Raw genomic sequence first — 26,284 nt, forward strand, 5'->3', positions numbered from 1 at the left:
ACAGGGATAAGCACCGGCTGTCATTCCTTATCCTGGTTTAAGAAGATTGTCTTGAGAAGACTGTCAATCTCCAGTCACCTGAATGACGGTGGTGAGGTATGGAATGTTCACTTCCTCAGATGCATTCTTGGTCAGTAATACAGTCACTCACCTATGTGATGTGTTGTCAGTCATTTGTCCAGTATTATATATAAGCAATGAATAAGCAATCTCTGGCTTCACATCTGAAATGGACACATGATATGACAAGATGGGTAACTGAATGATATGAAGGAGAGAACTTGAATAATATGAGAGGAGAGAAGAATGAGAGGAATCAGAATGGGAAGTACACAAAGGAGACAGAGAATGGTAAATAAAGAAAAGGATGAAAAAGATAGATGAAGGATGAAATGAGATGTGAGAAAATAAATAAAGGTAAGAGGCAGAAACTAATGCAACCTGAGGGTAACAGAACAGAAACACAAAGGGAAGAAAAAGAACAATAAATAATAGAAACAAAATCACACACACACCAATCTCACAGCACCTTGGATCACGAGGAAGGTAAGTAAGTAAACTGCTGCCCTGCCACTGCTTCCATGATGACCTGGTTCTCAGCTAGCATGATGACACCTTGATCTCCAACTCCTGGTTGCACCACTACCATGTGCTGCCCCTCCTCCTCCCCTCCATCCCCACCTCCCTCCAGCCCTGCCACACCTCCTGCCACCACCACCACGTGTCCTTCTCCATCTCCCATTTCGTACACTGACCCACCACCTTCTTCCAGCACCTGTCAAGGATATACACTCATTAGGTGTGTTGGGTGAGAAAAAGGGCAAATTATAAGGAGGATGAGAGGTACAAGAGAACTGTTTGGAATAGAGATATTAAAAGATTGAGTGGCCAGAGGAATGATGGATCTGAATGCATATTGTTATGAGCTTATGCAGAAAGCCTAAAAAGTAGAAAATGCATTGACTGTAAAAATCTATATTTGTTACTGATTTATGGATTCTATTAACTAAGTGTTTCCTTATTCTTCTTTGCCAAATCACTCTTTTCTACTTGTTAACTTTCTATTCCATAACTTATTTTTTCTCCTAAGTAATTTTTCTACAAAGATATATCTTTACTAACTCATCCAGTTATTTCTGACATATCTTCCTCTCACAACCTTACCCCATTAAGGAGATCCCCAGCCTCTCTTGCACTTGCCCCTGCCTCCTCCAGATACACCTTGGTCCTCTCAGTTGCTGGCTGGCCTGTCAACACCTAAGTGGGAAGAAAATATTGAACCTGTTATTTCTTGTCCTATCCTGATGAAGAGTTTTAAGGATCTTGTCCGTATCTTCCTTGGTTACATTCACTAAATCACTGAAAACATGTAATAAGTAATGAGCATAAAAGAGGGAGTATTATGCATGTACCTGATTGATTATCTCTGAGGCACGCTGGTCCCTTTCTTCCATGTACGGCTCAATGTCCCGCACTAAGAAGGTTGGCTTGCTATTGCTGTTCACCTGAAACACAACACAAGATAACAACTAAGCTATGACATCCTCTGGCATCACAACATACATTAATATGGACTGAATCACCACATTACACTAAACATACCACCACATTACACTAAACATACACCACATTACACTACACTCACCCATTAAATCCTTAATCCCTTTCACAGCTGTTATTTTTTTCCTTTAATTACCAACAACTTTTAAGACACTCATTTTTACTAAACTTTTATATATATATATATATATATATATATATATATATATATATATATATATATATATATATATATATATATATATATATATATATATATATATATATATATATATATATATATATATATATATATATATATATATATATATATATATATATATATATATATTCTAAAAAAAAGAAAGGGCAAAATAAACCTCTTATTCCCTCTTTTGTCTCTTCTGTCTTCACACAGTTTTTACATTGGTGTGGAGGTTAACACAGGACACCCACAACAGGGTTAAAGTGCCAAGCCAGGCTGTTGCACCATCCCTGAGTCTCCACATAATGGTTCCTGTTCTCAACTGTTTCAGTCTCTTCCCTGACAACCTTTTAACAGAATCTGGTAAAAGTTTTCTGGCTGCCAGTGGAGTTATCATGATATCAATGATGGTTTAAAAAACATACTGCATTGTCAGTGAGGGAAGACACCCATAAGAACCCAAAAGTCATCACTATAACCTTTAAAACAGTCCTTATGAGAGCACAATGTATTCAATAATATGGACCCTTGCCTCCACCTATAACAACATCTACCCTCCCCCACAAACAACAGAAGATTCTACTTTTTCCTCCTTTACAGTGGTTTGCTGCTGCCTGAAATCCTTTTTAAATTAACCCTTGTATGTATAAACACTTACCCTCAGACTCAGACTCCCGTCAATGGGCCGTGGCTCCCTGTGGAACATGAGGTAGAAGGGAGTGTAGCCACTTGTTGTCATGTACTCTGTATTGATTTCATACACCTGCAAAAAAGAATCCACCTGAGACACTGCACACATGCACCTATATCATAGGTTTTATCATAGACTAAGAAACAGAAAACAGACTTAAGGAGACTAGTGAATATTAGTGATCCTATACAAATAATGGATAAAAAGCATAACAGCACACCTTCTTCTGTAGCTGGTCCTTCCAGTCAGCATCAGCCTCAAGGCAGTGGTGAAGGATAGAGGTCTTGATGTTGGCCTCCTCTGGTCGATTCATCTGTGTCTTGCTGACAGCCACCACATTCACCCCAAGCCGCATGTCCAGCTCCAGGCTTAGCTGTGGGGACACTCCACTGTAAACAGATGCTCTGGTGTGGAGTGTGAGGGTGTGGGTGTCTGTGTGTGTGTCTTCATCATGCTTGTTACACTTTTAATATAATTTCCTTAAGATTGTTTTGTTTATGATGTTTTTATTTGTAAGATATTACCTCTCATCAACAAGGTTTTGTATATTTAGCTATATAGATTTCTCAACATGATTTTTTAATGTGTGTGTGTGTGTGTGTGTGTGTGTGTGTGTGTGTGTGTGTGTGTGTGTGTGTGTGTGTGTGTGTGTGAGTGTACCTATCTGCAGCAAATAGCACCTGAGCTAAACTTATGCGAAGTAATGTGAAGGTAATACAAGCCCTCTCCTCCTTGTCCTTCTCCTTACCTCCTGCACAAACTCCTCACACTGATCTGAAATAAACTTCCTGGGAGGGCCTTGCAGAAACACAGCTGTCTCTAGGGCAGAGGTCACATCGGATACAGTGGTGTCACGCAGAGGCACCACCACTGTGTATTTCGTAAACATGTCAATGATGACAGCTACAAAATTATTGCCACAACTTGATGCTACAAACTGACCTATGATGTCAATGCTGACCACCTGAAAAGGGAAAGCAGGTTACAAGAGAGGAAACAACTTTTACTGCACCATCCTTCTTGTCTTCCATCACTCCAAATGAATAATAACATGTTTTTTAAGTGAATGATGGTTTTCAAAGATTCTTTAAGTGTTGTAGGCATGTGTCAATATCTACCCATTTATCAAGAGAACATGGCAAGAAACAAGATAAAGGAACTGGCTGTGGACCACTTACTTCCCATGGTTCAGTCACTCGCACAAATCTCTGGTTGGGTCGATTCAACTTATTGAACTCACATGCTTTGCATCTCACAATCTAGAAAGAGGAGAGTGACTAAATGAATGACCTGAGTGAGTAGCTATCATGAGGGAGAAATTATATATAGAAATTAGTTTGTGCTGCTGTGAAAATTTGATGATTTAAAGATGAATGAATACAGTAAAATATGTTAGAAAGAGAGGAAGAGAGAGGTGAATAGTGATGTGCTAGACAAGGCCCTGTGGAGAAAACAAATGCTTATCAGTGAACACACATTTACAAGAGAAAAGTGGAGGAATGATGAAATCCTGTGAAGTGGTAACATGAGCCCAGCACAACTCACCATGGCCACTAAATCCTCCACCATGTTAGTCCAGTAATACTTCTCTGAGAGCCTCTTCAGTGTCTTAGTGCGACCTGTGCAGGAAGAAAAACATTCAGTCCTTTCCTCATGCACCTATCTACAAACTCCAGGGTCCAGGCTGCTGTATATACCGTATTTAATGGCTCATAAGACGCACCTTTTCTCCCCCCAAAAAAGTCTTAGGAAATGAGCCTGCGTCCTATGAGTTCAAGGTTCAGCATTGAGGCAGCGGTTGGTGGTAAGTCTATGGCAACAGAGGCTCTAAAATCAAACCCCAGACATCTTCGCACATGTAAACAAAGGGATGATTGGTACTACACCACAAAACAACTCTTTCTTTCAAGATAACAATATATAATAGGTCATACTTACCAGTAATTCACACAGAATGACACCAGTCAGGAAGAATTTGCCCAAGTGACAGTAGTGACCATGCACCACGCACTGCATGTACCAAAACAAACATGTGGTCAGTTACGTGCCGAATCCGGTGACATGGGCAAGCTTCACTGTGTTCTTTATAGTGTGATGCCATTACTCCTTGAGGTAAGACACACTTTCATACAATTAAAATTGCACCTATCTTTTAACATTCTTATGAACATTCTTATGAACTACAGTGACTGTAGTCTCTCACAGTCACTGCCAATGCCATATGCCAAGTACATGTTTACATCTCACAACAGGATTGATACATAGACTACTAGCAAATATTAAAGTTTTTAAATGCAAAATATTGGGATCTAATAATGATCTAAATGCATGTGAGTCTTCAAATATCAGATGAAATGCTTCACTTCATATTCAGAGCTTAAATCTGCTCATTTATCTTTTTTTTTATTTCAATGTCTGCCAAAACTGGGTGCATCTTATGATCCCATGCACCTTATGAGCCATCATATACAGTACATTCACAGCACTCAAAGAAAAAAACAGAGAATGGAGAGTTGATTGAAATATATAGAATTACGAATGGATTGAAGAAATACAGAGCAGAAAGGACCTATCATTGCAGGGACATCTACCACAGTGTTCTCCAGTCTTGGGCATGATGTGACACTCCTCAAATGCCTTGTTCTTCTCCTCATTGGTGTACAACACACGTCTCATCTCCCTCTGGCTCTTGCTGATGTAATACAGGATGTTATCTGCCAACCAAGGAGGCCATTACAACTAAGCACACTTATTTTCTCAAGGCATTCAAGTGGCAAAAGAGATATAAAGATGTCAACATGATCTTCAGGGTTAGTGACTGGGACAGGGCAAGAGCAATGGGTTGAATACTGAGGGTACATTTAAAAGGGAGATAGAAAAAACTAATTCTCCAATAGCTTGGTTGGGTAATATTATATTTTTTTTGTGCCTATATTTGCCTTTGTTCTTCATTATAAATCTCTCACACAATCACTCACTTTCAATGGTAAATTTCTTGGCTGACTTCCTGATGCTATTCTTCTCTGTGATGTGCACTGAGGGCAGGTAAGAGCCAGTCTCCATGTAGTGCTGGATCTGTCGCAGGTGAAGCGTGCCGTCCTTGCCTCTCCGCATCATTTCACCAGCCTGCCAAGATGATGACAAGTACCAGTTGATAAATTTGCAGAATCATGCCTATCTTTCTCACTTTAATGGATGGATCAATATTTCTTTAAGTAAATTCATATAATTCACAACTGCATATATCATTAACATTGTAATTAACCCTACTATCAGTTCATTAATTACTCTTCTATCTTTTCTTTCTTTTATTCAACCACTAAGAAATTTATGAGTTTTATCTATTTCTGTAAAAGCACAAAAAAGGTGAACACAGCACACACCATTGTTTCATCACCCAAATAGTGAATGATGACTAGCGGCTGCCGTCTGTGACCTCCCCCCAGCTGGGCTGTGACCTCAGATGGGTCAAGCAGTCTCTCCCAGGTCACCCGCACAAAGGCATCTGATCTTGTTCCGTCCGAGGGGTCAAAGGAGAGGTACTTGGTCTGTGGGAGGAAGAATACTCATTGGATTAGAGCATGATGATGATAATGATGATGATGGTAATGATATAGGCAGATCTTAAATTCTCCTTTGGTATGAAAACATAAATATGTGGTATTTCTCACCGACTATATGAATGTCTGTATCAAAGGAAAAAGAGAGAAATAGTGAGGTATAGTAGGGTGATCAAAAATTGTTGGCAGGAGATGAGAGGAGAAGGATGATGAGGAAGAGGAAAAAATGGCAGAGGAAGAAGAGGAGGAAAAGGAGAGAAAGAGATAGAAAAAAATAAGAAAAGGAGTGGAAAGAACTACTAGAAATGGCAGATGAAGAAGAGGAGGAAAAGGAGAGAGAAATGGAAAAAAGAAGAAAAGGAGTAGAAAGAAGAATTACTATAAGAAAATGGGAGGGAAAGAAAACAGGAAAACGAGGAGAGATACTATGCATTCTATAAAAGAAGAAACAGGAGGAGGAGGAGGAATCAGAATCTTCAGCATATTCTGAGTAAGCCACCTTAACCTGGGGCTCACCTTACGCAGTGCTGGCCGCTTGCCTCCCACGTTTTTGACCTGACCCTCAGTCCAGATCAGGTTGTCATACATGCTTTCTCGCTGTGCTGGAAATTTTTGGAAACAGTCTCTCTCTCTCTCTCTCTCCCCCTCCCCCTGCTAATTCTTCATTCTATCAATTAAGTAACTTCTATATAATTTTTTTATACAATATCATTACACTCTATTCATTCTGTTATTTCCCGCTTCACTTTTAAACTCTATTGATTTATACTCTATTATTTTCTCCCATTTCTTCAAACTCTATTGATTCAAACTCTGTTTCTTTATGCTCTATAGCAACATGACATAAAAACATCAGTTATTCTTAAAACTCCATCATACAGATAATTCCTAATATATTTTCATCTACTATATAAAATACAAAGAGTCTTCAACTTATAGAACAAGATGGAAAAGGTCAATTAATCAGAAAAAAAAAGTTTTTAAATACACAAAAGGTGTGAGATAGTGGGCTTTTTACTTTACTAATGACTTTTCACTATTGTTTTTTCCCCAATTTTTGTTGCCCCTGACCAGAATCCTTCTTACTTAAAAAAATAGAAGAAACATAAGGTTGCAGCAGGTCAGAGTAAAAGACTCACCAAGAGCCAGGGATGGAGCCTTGATGATGTACACATCCCCTGCCTTGGGATCATGAATGGGCAGCTCACACACATGGTATAAAGGAGGGTCATCTGCAGGTCAAAAGGACAATCATTGTGTGTGTGTGTGTGTGTGTGTGTGTGTGTGTGTGTGTGTGTGTGTGTGTGTGTGTGTGTGTGTGTGTGTGTGTGTGTGTGTGTGTGTGTGTGTGTGTGTGTGTGTGTGTGTGTGTGTGTGTGTGCATTATCAGAATGTAGTATTATTGTTGTTGCTGCTGATAAGAAAACAGGTACTACCACTACTACTATTACTACTAATAAGTAATTCACAACTTTACTGCAGCTGCTACTACTAGTAATAATAATAATAATAACAATAATAATACTCCTACTACTACCACTACTTCTATTACTACTACTATTCAACAACTCTTAACTCTTAAGTATGCTATACTATATACCTTATCTTTATATTTTTTTTTTTAACATTTGATATCTAGTACAACATACTATCCCCATTATCATAACAAAACTACTTCACTGCTTACTCATGATAAGCAGCACATCTCGGTAAGTCATGGAGGCTGTGTAAGCTCGGTAAAGAGGACCAGATCCTTTCCCTTCAGGCTCCTCCTGGAATGCACAGAGGTTGGTTTATATCACCTTTGTCAGTTTGCTTTAAGATTACTTCACCTCAGAGGCATGTACTGTAATTCTGCGATAAGGAGATGGGACCATATGAATATATCTCAGGTCCTGCACACTACAACTATGCAGACATACACACACCTCATAGTTTGGCTTCTTTCCACAGCACAGCACCTGATGCCGTGGGTCTCCAGGGATGTAATGCACCACTCGGAGGCCTGGACTATCCTCCCAAGCATAGTCGTAAGTATAGCGCAGGAGGCGATGGCTGGTGTTCCCCTCCTGGTCCTTGATGTAGCTGTAGGTGCGCCGGAACTTGCCCTTCTTGTGTCCAGTGACGTACCAGTCATGGCAATCCAGACGCCGCACTTCTGTGTGAGCCCATTGACAGATCAGTGGCATAAGATCACAGGATTCTTGAGATTGAGGAAGGAAAATGTGGAAAAATAAAAGAATATGAGAGAACTATAGTTTTGTCTATTAGAAAGGTGCTTGGAGAGGGGAAAGGAGGATAGATAATGTCAAATTTTGCCCAGAAAAATATTAATGTCTCTGAAAGAACAGCTGCCATGCATGGAATATTAATCTGAAACTCCATAGAACACAGACACAGACACACTGAAACACACCTCCTTTTCTGTAGGGTATAGCCACCACATACACATCACCAGGCTGTGGGTCAATGAGTGGAAGAAATGATACCCTGCTGACATCTGGGTTGCCTGCAAAGGAGGGAATTGACACTATTAGTTCAGTTTTGTCTATTTCTTAAAACTCCTTACAGGCTCTGCACTAACAATCTCATAGCTAAATCTACTTTCTTCTCTTTTGTCCGTATACCATTCTTTCTTCTTCCACCTTATTCTTTCTCATATTTTTTTCTCTCTCTCTTCTTAATTTTTCTCTATCTCCTCCTCCCCCTCCTAAATATTATCATCTCTTCTTTTCTTCTTCTTTTTTGTTCTTTCTCTACCTTAACCTATCCTTTCTCTAACATAACCTAACATGATCTAACCTAATCTTAAAAAAAAAAGGCAATGATAATCTTTCACTTTTCCTTCTTTCTCCTCTCCCTCCATTGCCTCCATTTTAAAACTAATTTCCTCAGATCTTAATGTGCTCAAGAAATATTAATACTCACAGAGGAAGTGGTCCAGCTGTTTCTCTGTCAGAGTGTGATGCTGGCGGATGTAAACAATGGTGCGTGACTCAGTGGTGGTGATCTCAAGGCGAGTCTTGCGCTGCCCCTCACAGCTTCCATCACCACCATCATCACATTCCTCCTCTTCCTGTGCAATGAAGAGATGCGGGTGAAGAAGTGATGGGTATATCTTTCAACTATATTTCTGGAGATGGATAGATAGATAACTGCCTCTGTAAATGTCTTTCTTTGTGTATCAACCTGTTTAATTTTGTAGTTCTCTCTCTCTCTCTCTCTCTCTCTCTCTCTCTCTCTCTCTCTCTCTCTCTCTCTCTCTCTCTCTCTCTCTCTCTCTCTCTCTCTCAATAATGGCAGATATTAGTTAATCTGTTATTTACCAACCTAACAGCTTCTCTCTCTCTCTCTCTCTCTCTCTCTCTCTCTCTCTCTCTCTCTCTCTCTCTCTCTCTCTCTCTCTCTCTCTCTCTCAGTCCAACATGCCCATCTATACATCAACATTACACACACATACATAACCATACATCTTCTCCCATGCACACCCAGCCCACACCCACATTCCAGTCCTGCAGGGTGCGTGGGATGGCCCTGTATGGCCCTCGCAGCATCCGTCGCTCTTCATCCTTTGTGTCATTCTTCATCTCAGGTAACTCCAGAAGGTGCTGCTCTGTGCGACGCTTCCTGAGTGGGCCAACCTCTCCCTCTTCCACTTCCAGTATCTCATGAGGAATGAAGGTTATGGGGCTCAGTATCTAGGGATGACAGAAGCTTAGAACTAAAACAAACAGTACAGGGAAGATAAAATTGTCAAAGAATACTTGTTTGGAGGTTAAGCAAATAGAATAATATGTAAATTTTAGATAGTAAGAAAAAAGAGAAAGTTATCAAAGAAAGAATTCTTATTTGAAAATTAAGAGGAAAGAAAAAGAGAATGTTATCAAAGAATATTTGATTTAATGAAAAATTGAAGAACATACTCATGAAAAAAAACAAACAGATGAAAGAAATAAAACACTATGTAAATTTGCGATTGTTAAAGAAAAGATAACAACACCACTACTACTGCTACTACTACTACTACTACTACTACTACTACTACTACTATTTCCTGAGAATACTTGTTTGAAAATTAAAGTACTGATGAAAGAAATAGAACAATGTATAAATTTCAGATTGTAAGAGAAAAGAAAACAACAATTTTACTACTACTGCTGCTACCATTACTTCCTGTCACCTTCTGAACTGTAATCTTGGGCAGCCCTTCCGGAAACAGCTGATTGACGAGTGCAGTGGTGGAGATGGAGCCATAAGCCACTTGTATGGGTGGAAGGGTGGAGTCCTGCAGGTGTTGGTCCTCCAGGCGAGTGACAGCAGGAGAGGTGGTGGAGGGTGATCCATCACAAAGCCCCTCCACCTCTCCTCCTGTTGTTGTTATTGTTATTATTATAATTATCAGTCCATAAAACAAAAACAAATTGTCACACTCTTACTTTATGAATGAAAGTAGAGATACAATGTCAATACATTAAACAATACCACTACTACCTTTACTACTATGATTACAACTACTACTGTTATTGCTGCTGTTGTCACTGTTCTTACTACTACTACTATAAGTCAATACTGCTATCACTACTACTACTACTACTACTATTACTACTACTACTATTACCACTACTACTACTACTACTACTCTAACTCTTACTACTATTACTATCACCACTACTACTTCTACTAATACTATTACTTCTAATGCTACTACTACTACTATCACTACTACTGCTACTACTACTACCACCACCACTACAAGTTTCCTGCTTACCTAACTCTGCAAAGGTTTGGTTCAGAGTGTCAGAATCCATAATGTTACTTCCTAAGCCAGCCAGAATTGATCCAACTGCCTCTGTGGCTGGGTCGCGTCCCACTCCATCTCCCCTAGCTGACCCAAGGTTGGTGCTGACCTCCAGGTGAGTCAGGTCAAGTGTGGCAGCTGAATTGGTGACCTTTGCAATGACCTCCAGTCTTTTGAGGCGTTCCTGCTCCTCATTCTGGGATGATATTGGTAGAGGAGGTGGTAGTGGTGGTGGTGGAAGAGAAAGAGGAGAAGGAGGAGGAAGAGGAGGAGACAATATTATTTTTTCTTTATAGAAACAAATCAATGAATGGAAATATATACAAATCTACAGTTTGTTTCTATTTAAGAGTTTTCTATTTACAAACATTCTTCTAATCCTCTGACTGGTATGGCTTCTCCTCAGTCTTAAAAAATGTTGTACAGCAAATTTAGAGTATAAATTTTAAAGACAGGAGCCAAAAAAAGGAGAGGGAATGAAACAGTGGTTCCATTATTACTTGCCTTAGGATTAAAGTATGCAGCACCTTCATAAATTTCCCTTTACTGTATCACTATAACACCAGCAATCACATTACCTTAGCTCTGTCTAGGTAGGGTCTGCAGTCACCCATGTAGTGTATAACAGTTCTGGCCCTGATGAGTGGTGTGTGGTAGGTGAGGCGCCCCAGTCTGACCTCTCCACTGCCCCACTCCACCAAGGCTGATGTCTCCAGCAGCCCATAGTCATTGCAAGAGAGGCGGATGTCCCCCAAAACCTTCCAGGAGTACAGGTCAAGTCTGTCTGTGGTGGGCAGGGGAAATGGGGAACTTTAGAAGATTACACAAGTTTATGAATAGGGATGATAGATTGGCATTGCATATATCAATCCCCTTGCAGTTTTATAAAATACACAGCACATAGATATGAGTTTCTCCTTGGTTTTGCACTATTTGGAGCATTGCAAGACCAAATATTACATGCCATAGGTTAATAATACTCTCTCTCTCTCTCTCTCTCTCTCTCTCTCTCTCTCTCTCTCTCTCTCTCTCTCTCTCTCTCTCTCTCTCTCTCTCTCCGGACGTGCATAATCTCTCTCTCTCTCTCTCTCTCTCTCTCTCTCTAGCAAGAGATATGATCATTTATGTCATGAGATGAGCATCATGTGTGTGTGTGTGTGTGTGTGTGTGTGTGTGTGTGTGTGTGTGTGTGTGTGTGTGTGTGTGTGTGTGTGTGTGTGTGTGTGTGTGTGTGTGTGTGTGTGTGTGTGTGTGCTCTCTCTCTCTCTCTCTCTCTCTCTCTCTCTTATCACGGACCACACATCGACACAACAGGTATAATGTGTGTGTGTGTGTGTGTGTGTGTGTGTGTGTGTGTGTGTGTGTGTGTGTGTGTGTGTGTGTGTGTGTGTGTGTGTGTGTGTGAGAGAGAGAGAGAATGTAGTGTCCTCGACTGACCTGATAACACTGCAGGGAAAATACACAAATGGCAACTCAGACCTGCCGGACAATACCCAGCCAGTTGGAGACCCCACGTCGACACTAGTACCCTACTGGCTACCTGCACCTTCCCTTAGGTTCTCAAGTTCTCAAATCCTTACAGCAGTGGTGTTGGTGCCTCACCCTTGGAGTCCATGTTGGTGACGTACACACCGCCAGGCTGGGGCTCAGTGATGGGCTGTGTGAGGCCGCCCCCAGCACTCAACAGCTCCCAGATGTGGCTGGGTGGCAGAGGACTGTTGGTGAGGAGCTGCGAGTGTTGCCCAAAATTGACGTCACCCATTGAGAGCAAGGTATGGGTCTCAGTCCTCAGCTAATGGGTGGATTAATAACAGGTGGTGTTACACATATGTACACACTCATACTTGCAGGCACACACATATGAAGAAATATATTACTTAACTAAGTATTCATAGAGTACAAAGAGCAGCATCAGCATAAGTACCAAGTCTCTTAGGATTTAAGCTACAAGGCAACAAAAAGAGAAGCTGAAACTACTCAAGATGATGGAGGAAGTGCTGAGAGAGGAGACATAGTTATAGTTCATAAATAGATGGCATAAAAAGAAAAGACAAATGTAGAAAGATGTTTAGAAGGAAACCCAATATCAAGAGGACACAAACAACTAAGCTAACAAGGGAATAGGAGATAAGAATGAATAAAAGTACAGCTTACCAAAAAAAGCAACAGGTCAAAGGAATGTACTGCAAGAATAACTGGCATGGAAACAAACAATGCATATAAATAGATTTAAAGAAGAAATGCAATAAACTTAAATAGATTTAAAGAAGAAACACAGTATATGTACATAAAGCTAAAGAAGAAACACCGTATGCATACAGAGATTTAAAGAAGAAACACAAAATACATACATAAATTTAAAGAAGGAACACAATATATGTACATAGATCTAAAGAAGAAACATGGTAATTATTTACTGCTAAAAGACATTACCGGGCCACCTCAACACTGTACAATACAAGCATATAAACACTCACTGGTACTATTGCACTCCTAATTTCCAGCATGTTCTCATTGTCCTTGGTTGGCACATAGTGGAGGAGCATCAAATCAGTATTGACGTGGAGGTGGACATAGTCAATGCGGATGAGTGGTGGAGCCCAAGCGTGCTTCTTGTGGCGGAGCAGACCCCAGCGCCACAGAACCACTGGGTCCTTGCGTGGTATTGGTGTCCACCCCTTCTGTGTCCACTTGTAAGGATCCATCACAGTCTTGTCTAAGGTAGGATTAAGTGGAAGGAATTGGAATCAAGTGGAATTGGAGACTGAATCACTTAGTATGAAGCTGAAATCAAGTGGAATGAGATTGTTGGCCACTACACCACAGAAATAAAGGAGATGATAGAAGAAAGGAGTATACAACAAAAGAAAAAATGACAAAAAATAAATAAATAAAATAAGGCAAATAAACAAATATATAAAACAATTAAGTAAAATAAATAAATTAACAGTATTAATAATAATAATAAAATAAAAAAATAGAGACAGGGCCACATCTGTGTAACCCAAGATATTTTATACTACTATATAAACAGAACTTTCAAAACATACTCACTTGTGGGTTTGGTGACCAGATAAGCCTCTCCTGCCTCAGGATTCTTAATAGGTAACTGGGTCTTGCGACTGCGGTCTAAGTTTTCTGTAGAAGCAACAACTGTGAGAACCACTACTAGATACTGTGATCATCCTTAACATTATTCAGAGTGGCAACCTTTGAAAAGACTAAAGGATTGGAAGAATTATCTAGACAAGGGACTTTGAGACTTTTTCTTTTGAGTGATATCTTTAGGAGTCATTACAGTGCATCATCCTTATGAGGTTTTGGAATAACTTTTTCTTTTTTTTTTTGCAACCAGGGAGACAGGTGAGGAATAAAGAGTGCAAAACAAAATTATACAAAATTAACTAAAACAGAGGAAAAATTAGTTCGAAAATTCCTGAACAGGTCTCTTGATTTATGTCAGTGGCTGTTGGAAGGCCACATCAATATTCAGACTTACCCAGGAGACGAATAATTCTTTTCTTCATCATGCGGTGTCCATAGTGATACAGCCCAGGCTTGTCTGTTAGAGGACACACATGTGGATGAGAGCACATACATATATGCACAGAAATCAACCATTACATTCATATATGCTGACATACCCTAATAAATGAAAGGTAAAACTGTTACTGCCAGAGAGAGAGAGAGAGAGAGAGAGAGAGAGAGAGAGAGAGAGAGAGAGAGAGAGAGAGAACATTGAGGATGGTAGATATTTTGCTGACTTGAACAAAAACAAATTCTGAAGGACTATTTTGGATAATCATACTACACTAACAAAAGAAAAGAGAATGAAATTAGAAAGATCACCTTTCAATACTTTAATAATATCTTCTATCTAGTCTTTCATACACTCCAGCTGAAAATCACACAACAATAACAAAAGAAAAGAGAATGGAATTAAAAGAAGAGAGACATAATACAAAGAATTCATCAATACTTCAATATTTCCAATCTAAGTCTTGCACATACTCCAGACCCTCTCTTCAGCTTCTTCCTTACCCGGTGGAATGAGGGTTTCCTCCAGCTGATTTGAGGACTGCTGGAAAGTGGCCTCCACCTCCACATCAAGGTCCTCGGGTTTCAATGCCACACAGCCGACCTCCCGAAGATGGTGTGGACTTATCCTGTGAGTGAGCAACCCAAGTAAATTTAATGAACACAGAATCAGAACTTCAACTTATCACATGCACTGATATATCTCAAACTAGTCAGCAATATATGTAAAGGCTGATATCCTCCATAAAAACAGAGTATCCAAGATGAAGTGTTACTCTTTGCCTCATTGTGAGAAGAGAATGAAGAGAAGGGGGTTTCCAGTCTCTTCTCTCCATCCCTTTAAAATGCCTTGTGTGATGTAAAGGATATGTAATGGTGGTATCCTTTCCTCCTACCCATACTATACAGCTGTTTAATCAATGTCTACATAAAAATACATAAGAACATTACTTGTACAGCTGATCATTTCTCAGGTAAGACTGGGCTATGCTGATCTTTTCTGTCTCCTCTTTGCCTCCTTTTTCTTCTACTTCATCTTCCTTTTGTTTCAGTCCAGTTCCTTGTTCTCCTTGCTCTTTTTGTTTACCTGAAGTTGTGAAAGTGGTGAAGTTATTAAGTTATGCTTTTTTTTTTGTGTGTGTGTGTTTTGTATGTACCAAGTTGTGGTTTACGGAAGGGGAGTTAATCTCCTAGTATCCCATCCCTATATATATCTAGTTTGGTCTTAAAAGCACTGACAATTTCAGCATTTACAATGTCTTCACTGAGTTCATTCCATTTGTTCACACTTCCATGAGGAAAACTATACTTCTTAATGTCTCTTCTACAGTTAGCTTTCTTCAACTTCTTATTGTGTTCCCTTGTATTCTGTGTGTCTAAATTTATAAAACCTTCTTTGTCCGCATTTTCCATACCATTTATCATTCTATAAATGTTTATAAAATCTTCTCTCTCTCTCCTATATTCAAGGGTAGGAATTTTCAACATTTTTAATCTCTCTTCATAGGTCAATTTACTCAACTCCGGAACCATCTTAGTGACTGTTCTTTGTACTCTTTCTAATTCTATAATATTCCTCTTTGTATGAGGAGACCACACCACTGCTGCATATTCCAATCTTGGTTTTGTCATGGAAATCAACAACTTTTTTTATCATTTCTTTATCCAAATATGAGAATGCCATTCTTACTCTTTTTAACAAAAGTGTGTGTGTGTGTGTGTGTTTACTCATTTCATAATTTAAGTGATCAAGTCTAATAAACAAAAAATGCATACATATATACATACATACATACATTAAACCTGTCTCCCTGAAAGAAAAAGAGTGGTAGCCAAGACAAGGCACAGAACTTTCATATTCACACTTATTCACACCACTCTCTTAGCCCCTTGGCCCCCCTGATGGAGAAGAGAAAGCACTCCTGCCCTCATTTTCACTTTACAAGGTTCTGTCAGGAATAAACAACAAATACACACAAAGATACCTGCAGGAGTATCATCATCATCGGCAGCAGTGAGCACGTTGACACTCAGATTCACATAAGGTCTTGTATCACCCAAGTAATGCACCAGCACCTTGTAGGGAACCTTGCGGGAGGTGTAGCAGAGTCTGATGAGGCGCGGCTTGTCCCCCTTCACCCGCTGGCACACCTCCAATACCTGGTACATCCGTGGCTGGATCTGGAGCTGTGCCATATCCTCCCACTCCAGTATATCGGGGGAGTCACCTGTCGGGGAAGAAGAATGCATTTTTTTTGGGGGGGGTTGTAATTTTTATATCACCTGTTATGGAAGAAGAATGGAGGGTTATATTCATACTTCTTATTTTTTGTTTAGTAAATTTTTATATCATCTGTCATGGAAGGAGACTGTAGGGTTATATTCATTTTTTTTTTTTAGCAAATTTTATAACAACTGCTATGTAAGAAGAACGTGGGGTTATGTTTACACTTCTCTTTTATATTTTAATAATTTTCATGTCTATCATTTCATTAAATGCTTTAAAAACTTGATTCTAAAGCTGTCAACAAGCAATCCTAAGAAGAAAGAATATGGGAAAGAAATGTTAAGTATAGTTCTGTCAGTCAGAATGGGGCTTAGGGAAGTGGAGGGAGGGAAGATGTTATATTTTATTCAGAAAAAAAAATCATTGCCTGAAAAAAAGTTCTAGTGTGCATTATTTATCTGAAACTCCACACAAATCTCTCTCTCTCTCTCTCTCTCTCTCTCTCTCTCTCTCTCTCTCTCTCTCTCTCTCTCTCTCTCTCTCTCTCTCTCTCTCTCTCTCTCTCACACACAAACATATACAAAATCATACAAAATTTAAAGATAAACACAATCATTTGCCATCAAAGAAAATAGTATATATGTACATTACCACTTAACATAATCCTGTAAAAGATGCAACTGGTAAACACACACACACACACACACACACACACACACACACACACACACACACACACACACACACACACACTTACAATGGGAAGTGAGGTAGACACCACCAGCCTGGGGCACCAATATAACACAGCTGGCATTGCCTTGAGTCAGCAGCTCCCAAACCACACCGGGACGCAGGCGGGAGCTGGACGTCTGAAGGGGTGCCACATCCTCTGCTACAGGAGGGTCATGCCACACTGCCTCTGTCACCTTCTGCATCTGAAAGGTGTGCAAGTGTGTCATGATCAAGGAAAGCGCACTTGTCATTACAAATTTTGATATATCTGTGTATCTTTTCATTTAGTCCTCTTGACAGACTGGTAACCTCACTTATCTACCTGTACTACACCTGTAGCCATCACGCAGCCACCTACACATACCTGTTTGGCAGCATTTGCAATCACCACATATTCCCTGAACTCCCGGGTGGGCATGTAGTGAACCACTCGCACATCCTGGGTGTCAGGAGAGGGCAGGCGGAACTCATGTCTCATGAGGGCTGTGCACATGGCATTCCTGGTGATCTTCATGGGGGAGTGGTAGCAGAGGAGTCGAGTGGCTGACCCTGAGGAGTCTGTTGGCCACCGCTTGAATCCCTTGTCAGTCCAGCAGTAGTTGTCCAGTACCTCTGTCAGGAGAGAGACAGGATGTACTACCTGAAGGCAAGATGTAAGAAGATTTTCTGACATTTACTTAAGGGGAGAATGCAATATATTGAAAGGTGCACTTATGTAGGGAGAGAGAGATAGGGAAAGAAAGAATGTATTGAAGGGAGGATAGGTATATTATAGAATAAAGTAACAGATTCCAGCATTCACTTAAAGGGAGAATGTGATACAGGGCAAGACACACCTCTGTAGGGAGAGAGAGATAGAGAGAGAGGGTATACAACTTGAAGGAAGGATATATTATAGGATAAAATAAGAGATTACTGCATCTATACACAGGGAGAATGTAATATAGGGAAATGTACATGTTCTAAGAGGATAAAGGCAGCAAGGAAGGGCATGAATGATCTAAAGGGAAGCTATAGAACACACCAGCTTGCTTCAGTGACTGTACTACAACTAGATAAGTACAACCACACTCACTGGAGGTGTTGTGAGCAGGTACACTCAGCAGGTACACTTGGAAAGGCTGTGGGTTAAGCACCGGTGCTGACACAAGTCTGGAGGGGTCAGGTCGGGTTAGCATGGCCTCCACCAGTGACAGGTTGAGGTTTGAGTTTGATTCAGTGTAGATTCCAGGTTTAATATTCATCTTGTCTTTTTTCTTCTTATTTCCCTTCTTTGTTTTCAGTTTTCCTTTCTCTACCTGTGTGTGATTCTTCTCAGGCTGTAATATTGGAGGAGGAGGAGGAGGAGCACACACACACACACACACACACACACACACACACACACACAATAAGTGGAATACATTATTAGAAGGAGTGGGATGCAAGTGTGTGTGTGTGTGTGTGTGTGTGTGTGTGTGTGTGTGTGTGTGTGTGTGTGTGTGTGTGTGTGTGTGTGTGTGTGTGTGTTTGTGTGTAGATAAACATTATGTGTATATAAATCAATGGAAAACATGATCATTTGGCATTAAAAGGTAGAACATTATAAGCTAGATTGAAATAAGTAAATATACAAATCAGCAAATACACACACACACACACACACACACACACACACACACACACACACACACTGCATAGTGTAATGGTTAGCATGCTCATCTCACACCCAAGAAGGCCTGGGTTTGAATCCTGGGCATGGCAAGGCAAATGGGCGAGCCTCTTAATGTGTAGCCCCTGTTCACCTGGCAGCAAGTAGGTAGGGGATGTAACCTGAGGAGTTGTAACCTCATTGTCCTGGTGTGTGGTAAGTGGTTTCAGTCCTACCCAAAGATCGATCACTATGAGCTCTGAGCTCTTTCCATAGTGGAACGGCTGACTGGGTGACCAGCAGATAACCGTAGGTGAATCACACACACACACACACACAAATATGACAAATTAACTTTAAAAGATACAACATTATGAACTTGATTCAATTCTGTAAAAATACAATTAGGTCAGAACAATTAAGTAAGAACACATACAAACACAAAACACACCTTTTCATAGTGGACGATGCAGAGTGTGGTGTTTGGCGTGGAATACGTGAAGAGAGTCTTGGCAGTTGGGTGGGGTTGGCGGGGTGTCTCTCTGAGAGTAAAGCGTTCCATAAGCACACTGTGGGAGCGATAGTAGTATTCCCTCAACCATGGCAGAGAGTCACTGAATGGAACTGTCCAGTAGGGAGAGACCAAGGAAGAGAGGGTAAAGAAAGTAACAAGATGCAATATACCCAGAGATGCAGACACACAGTGACATATTCCTAACGTCTCACCAGTAACCAGAAAACCAGAGTTCCTCACTTAAAAATGTTCTGAAACATCACATTATTTTATTTTCTGTGACGGGTGAATTCTCCAATTGTAACTATAAATAAACTTGTTTATAGAGCTTAAAATGAAACCTTCCCTCAAGTCTATTAATACAACACTACCTTTAAATACAGTGTTCCTCCCACTGCTGTGATAAACAGCTGAGTAACAGAACAATAAATGGCACCATGATGTTGCAATTAAATGGTGGCATGCTGCTGGGAACAAGGTAATCAGATCCAATGTAATAGTAGTGATGAAAGAGAGGCAGAAACAGAGAGAGAAGGTAAAGTGACACAAATTAGCTGATGACACACAAAGCATACAAACAAAATATAGATACAAAGATGCAGACCACACCAGTGCATCTGAGGCTCCATACACAAAATCAGATAAACCCACACTTACCAAAACCCTTGTCGAGTACATACAGGGCTCCAGCTTTGGGAGTCTTCACACCTAGGCGATGTACCTCAATGTCTCCCTTCACTGCCTGACCTGTGCGTGGAGGACGAGGGAATGGGAAATATAAGAATGAGCAAAAGTAACATCTGTATAAAATAAAGTTGATGGAAACAATATAAATAATCCAACTTTATATGATCAATGTCTCCTTTTACTGCCTATCCTGTGTGTGGAGCAGGAATGAAAAAATGTAAGATGCATGAATGAGCAAAAGTTACATCTCCTGCATAATATAAGGTTGATGGAACAATGTAAATAACCAGCCTTTTATGCTCAATGTCTGCTTTTACTGGATTACCTGCATGTGGAGGGGAAGAAATAAGAAATGTATGATGTATGTATGTATGTAATATCTCCTATATAAAACAAAGTTGTTATTTTTTAATGTAAGAGAGGCACTGGCCAAGGGCAACAAAAAGAAAAGTCAAAAGGATCATCCAGAATTGGAGGATAATTGTCCTCAAGCCTTGATCTTGAAAGGTGATGGAAGTAGCATAAAGAACTAAACCTCTACAGTACAGAAGCAGCATGAACATAAGGTCAATGAGGTGAAAATGTAAACAATGTCAACAAAAGAAAGGTAAAATAAAAATGACATAGGCAAAACACTTACGGAATATATCCTCAGCATCTGCATGGAAAAGCCGCCCTTCATGGAGTTTATAGGGCCGTGCTTCATCTAGAGTGTGGTGGTGGTGGTGGAAGGGATGGTAGGATTAGTGGTAAGTTAACACTTTTACTTTCCTTCTATTTTTCCCTAGTTTAGGCTTGATTATTTTCTTATGTGGTCCTATCTGTTATTCTACAAGTACACTTGCACAGAAAACTATCTTTAGGATTTCCATACAGCCAGTTTGATGATATTAAAAAAGTAGTGCAAGGCCTTTGAAAATGTTGACAGGTCTGCTAATCCAGTACCACATGGTGTATCAAATAGTTTATGTAATGATGATTGCATTTTTCATACAAGTATAGCATTTAGCTGTGGGTCATCACCATAGGGCAACTAAAGGAAAGCTACCTTCTTTATTAACAGACACATCTCCATACAGAGGTACCAACCCTTCCAAGACATCCTGTATCACTACCTTTCACATCCATCGGTCATCAGAATAAAGATAATATTCTGAATGAGTGTACACGCTTGAAATTTGAAGATGAATGCAAGAGGATGACCCCAGTGATATGCTAAGTCATAAATTTATACTTTCATTTATACAGAAGTTGAAAGAAAAATATGATGATTTGAGAATAAAAGGTAAGGAATTTTAAGCTTAATTCAATTCTCTAACAGTACAATACAAGGTGAATATGTCCATGAACACACACACACACACACACACACACACACACACACACTATCAGATTAGATTCAAATCCATCTTTGAAAACACGTAAAAAAATACAAATAATACCTGGAGAATAATCCATTTCTATCTCTTCGTCTTTTTCTCCCTCCATCTTTTCCTCTTCATCCTCCTTCTCTCCTTTTTTCCTCTTCAGTGGTAGTTTCTGGAGTCCCCTGTACCTCGGCCTGCCAAGACATTTCCTTCTTCGAGGTAGAACTCCTTCTGTCCCACTACCTTCTGAAGTACTCTTGCAAGGCTCCTCAGTAGGAATTGTGGTAGGGATGGCACTACTGTCAGCACCTGTAAGGACTTCACTGCTTTGGGGACTCATTGATAAAGGGTCTGCAAAAGGTGCAAGGAAGGGGTGAGAGGAAAATGAGAAGACTGGAGCATGTAAGGAGGTATAGCAAGGGCAGGAATAGTGCTGGAGTACGTGAGAAGAAAGGGTGAGATGAAAATGAGATGACAGGAATAAACAGTGCTAGAGTGTATGAGAAAAAAAGGAAAAGAGAAGAATGAGATGACTGGAGCATGTAAGGAGGTAATCCAAGAATAAATATAGGATAAAGACTAGAGTATGTAAGACAAGATAATTAGAGCATGTAAGGAGAAGATGCAAGAATAATAAATGGAGGATATAGTACAAGAGTATATAAGAGGAGACAATTAGATCATGCAAGGAAAGAATACAAGGACAGGAAGAGAGACTTCTCTGTTGCAACCATCCCTTAGAAGAAGTGTTAGAAGCAGGTGTCAGATGAAGTTAAACAGATAGACAGGTTCTTACTGGAGGCGTCGGAGCAGATGGGATTACTTGGGTCAGAATGTGTGATGGTAATCTTGACCTCATCAGTTGTGGGAGAGTCACCAGCTTGTGGAGAAAGATCAATTGCATATCCTGTACAGCAGAAAGTTATGTAATGTTACTACTATAGCTCTCCAGGGAGAGAAATTGAGCATCCTATAAAAAAAGGAATAATTATCTCTTACAGTTATTAGAGTAGTAGATATAAGTTACAATTTATTAGCCTTTTTTAGGTTCATGTTTTGGGTAAATTTTGAGCAGGCAAAGCAAATAAACTAGTAAACCAACAAACAATCAAATTGATAAGTAAACAAAAAGACATCTTTACCTAAAAGTTGAGGAAAGTCTACCATATCTGCACCATCTTCATTCTTCATGCCATCATCTTCTTCCTCTTCTTTTTCTTCCTCCTCTTGCTCCTCCTCCTCCTCATCCTCCTCCTCTTCTTCCTCTTCCTCAATAGATTCATTCTCATCACTTCCTCCTTTCACACCATCACCACCACCACCACCATCACCATCATCATCACCATCACTATCACCATCACCATCATCATCATCATCATCATCGTCACACATTCTAAACAGTGCCGAGCTTTTTGGTTTGGTTCTCTCCAGTCCATATGCATCCAGCCAAGTGCAGCCACTGGTGTCCCTGAAGCCCCTGCTAGGCCCTCCCCTCGCTATCCTGCCACCCCTTCGCTGTCCCTTGCCATTCGCCTTCATCCCTGGCATCTTCAGGAAAGTGCTCATGCCCCTGCTTGGCTCTGCTTCTGCTAGTTCCTCATCAGACTGACTATCACCACTTGCTGCCTTGCCCCTAATTGCCTCCAGTGAGTACAGTTCTGAGTACCGGCTATTTGGTTTTCTCCGTCGCCCAAATTTGCTTTCACCCTTTTGTGCTCCTTCCATTTCCTTCCTCTTCTCCTCAGCTTCCCTCTCCTTGCGCTGGTTTTCTTCCTGGAGGCGCATCTGGGCATCCTCCTCCTCCAGGTGTTGTGTGATGCTGCTCTCCACCTGAAAATGTTGGCTCTTGTGTATAGGTAGTCTCACGAAAGGATGTTCAAATGCATATACAATTTTAATCAATAGGATGTGCATTAATTATGTGACTCACTAAAGATGTCAATTCCAAAAGATGATTGTCCACAAAGAATATCCAAAATTACAAGGAGAGATAGTAGGGCTGTTCATGAGACAATCCCATTCCAACAGAGGCTGATTGGGCTGAGAGTGTCAATGATGTGTGTATGAGTGTGTGTGATGCTTTGTTTAGGCTAACTTGTGTGGGATTACTGGCCTGTTATATAGATGGCAGGATCACAATGGAACTGTACAAGAGTCCTGGCCAAGGGCAACAAAAAGACGGAAGAAAAGTGGCTTGCTGAAGACACCAGCTCCAAAAGAGAATTATCCAAATAAGAATGCCAAAAATTATGAGATGCATCTACTGTATTACTCAATAAATCACATGAATATGTACACTCATACTTGTATGTGATGTAGAATAATGTATGGCTCCAAATCAAACAGTCAATCAAACCTGTGCTGGCAGTTTCTCCAGGTAATGGATGATGCGGAAGGGTGCCACTGCCACGCCCGGTGCCTCCACCATGTGCCGCTCCTCAGACTTCAACTTGTACACAATGCGAATGGCGCCCTGCCCCAGGTGCCCATGAGAACCAAGTTTTTTGTTGTAGCGAACTTCCATCCAGTCTTTCAGAGGGTCGGGAGTGGATGGGGGCAGTAGCGGACCAAGGCCATTGTGGTGGTAGAAGGCAGTCCAGCGGTGGTAGTCATAGCGGGCAAATCGTGCACCTTGAACAGTACTCATTTTCAAACATCAATATAGTATGGCAGATGATAGATAAATTAATCAATTACAGAATTAGGATTACAAATTTTCTCCATACACAATGAAATGTTTACATATCCTCTATGATGAAAATGCTGAAAGTATTTTATTTTTATTTTTTCAACGCCACAAGGAGGTTGGGCAAGGAAGGTAAAAACAACTTAATTTAAATAAAGAGAGATAAATCAAATATCTTTATCTTACCTACTTTCATATTTGAATTTAAACCTCCTTGTAACATGACCAAAATATAGTTTATATTTCTGAGTGCAGTGTCTCCCTCTCTCTCCACATTACCATACCAGCAAGCATTAATAATCTTCCTAACAAACAATATTAATCCTGGATTACATCTTCTTTCTACTCCCTTAGATTGCACTTAATTTTACTCTATAGCAAGTGTAGTATAGTGAAATCAAGCAGGTTAATAAGAACTTAAATGTCTGTTTCTGTTTGAATTCCATATTAATCTCTCTCTCTCTCTCTCTCTCTCTCTCTCTCTCTCTCTCTCTCTCTCTCTCTCTCTCTCTCTCTCTCTCTCAATCTTACCTGCACAGTCAACCAAGAACACTTGTCCAGCTTTTGGTTCAGACACCTGTGAAACAACTGCCTCCATCACCTCATCCTCCTGAGCACCTGCAGTGATGGTAACAGTGACATGATCTTAAAATCCTACAAAGTATTCAATAAAGCAAATGATACTCAAATATTGACAATGAAATACTACATAATAATAAAAACTACATTGATGTACAGTACTAAAAGGAAGAAAGATAAAAGGTTGAAGAAGGAAGGATAAACTAACCAAGGAGATCACAGAGTTGGTCAGATGTGAGTGGGTGATGTTGCACCAAGAAAGGTTCTTGGTCATCTCTCAGCTTCCTTTTGCGACTCATCTTGACCTCTGCTGTGATGTAGAGATGTCCCTGCTCCTCCAGCTGATGCTGTGATATGCTGGAGTATAAGAATGTATATGTATATTTCAAGTTAAAAAGTGAAATCGTAAATACATAAATGATGACATCAACAATATAAATATTAAGTTTTCAGAGTATCTATCTATCTGTGGCCTAGACAAAGCACCACACACTCATACCCACATCATTCACACTCTTAATCTTGTCAGCCCCCTCTCCTTGTCAGCATCCAGAGCAGAGGAGAGTTAAGTAAGGTCATCTCTCCTTGGCCTGGGGGCTTAGGACTTCCTAACCATCCACAATTTATCTATTTATATTTTTGTACTTTTTTGTAGAGTAAACTACCAAAATCACCAACCCTTTATTCTCTCATCATCCGACCCCTTTAGCACTGCAACAGCTGATTTAGTTGTCTGATTGTGTTTTTGTTACAAACACTGGCCATTATCTACAGATCATCTGGCAATTCCTAATATGTAACCAGGTAAGCTGGCACAACTGAACTCAGGTGCTGTAACCTGCTGGAGTACACGCTATGCAATCCTTAGCTGAGGACATTGTATTTCTAGCAAGTAAGAATGCATTGCTCCTTGACAAAACTCGTACCCTTAACTTAACTCCAACTGCTAGTCCCAAAAAATGAGCAGTCACTAAACACAATCTAATCTAACTTGACTGCTGCATAATTTTAAACTTAGCCTTAGAACAACCATACAGATAAAGGGATTTTCATTTTTCAAAGTTAATATCACTTTTTGGTAATTATTGTCATTACCTATATATCTTCAGTAGCGCTGCACATTGGGGTATAGGATACCTTATTTCCCTTTAATAGGAATGCAATGTTCTGGGACAAGATTCATACTCTTACCTGAATTGGTTCTCAAATTGAAAGGTGGATAAATGTAATGCACTCACTGCCAAGTCATTCGGGAGATTTAAAAATAATATATGACATATTAATGAATGGGACTAGAGGTGGAAATAGGCAGGCATGCTTCATACTGGGACTGCCTTTCATCTGGCTGGGAAGATTAATACAAAAGAACAGTAATAGCAACATACGCCATTAATAAGTCCCAAAGATATACACAAAGGGAAGGAGGAATGAGTGCAAATATTATCAGACGGGAATATGTATACATGTAAGAGGAGAATAAGATTATAGATAACATCTTCTCTTGGCGCCCGTCGGCCATTTTAGAGATTGCC

At 40.1% G+C, this 26,284-nt stretch overlaps 1 protein-coding gene across 1 annotated transcript; it reads right to left on the minus strand.

The window, feature by feature from the left end:
- Positions 1–44: 44 nt before the first annotated feature.
- LOC135110506 (uncharacterized) lies at positions 45–25,962 on the minus strand. The gene is made up of 41 exons (XM_064022882.1): positions 25,944–25,962; positions 24,961–25,109; positions 24,705–24,791; positions 23,844–24,118; positions 22,630–23,317; positions 22,284–22,394; positions 21,563–21,796; positions 20,761–20,826; positions 20,091–20,180; positions 19,371–19,543; positions 18,365–18,608; positions 17,654–17,901; positions 17,315–17,492; positions 16,316–16,558; positions 15,282–15,417; positions 14,835–14,959; positions 14,293–14,355; positions 13,848–13,931; positions 13,271–13,509; positions 12,396–12,585; positions 11,372–11,577; positions 10,764–10,989; positions 10,176–10,363; positions 9,499–9,693; positions 8,924–9,071; positions 8,412–8,504; positions 7,924–8,153; positions 7,683–7,767; positions 7,135–7,227; positions 6,512–6,597; positions 5,819–5,983; positions 5,414–5,561; positions 5,027–5,149; positions 3,981–4,054; positions 3,614–3,694; positions 3,184–3,399; positions 2,656–2,808; positions 2,403–2,507; positions 1,413–1,505; positions 1,165–1,257; positions 45–775 (listed from the first exon to the last, which is right to left on the minus strand). The coding sequence occupies exons 2-41, from the start codon at positions 25,049–25,051 to the stop codon at positions 536–538; spliced, it is 6,606 nt and encodes a 2,201-aa protein (XP_063878952.1). The 5' UTR covers positions 25,052–25,109; positions 25,944–25,962; the 3' UTR covers positions 45–535.
- Between the last annotated feature and the right edge of the window lie 322 nt (positions 25,963–26,284).

The sequence above is a fragment of the Scylla paramamosain genome, chromosome 20, assembly GCF_035594125.1.
Source record: "Scylla paramamosain isolate STU-SP2022 chromosome 20, ASM3559412v1, whole genome shotgun sequence".
Lineage (NCBI taxonomy): Eukaryota > Metazoa > Arthropoda > Malacostraca > Decapoda > Portunidae > Scylla > Scylla paramamosain.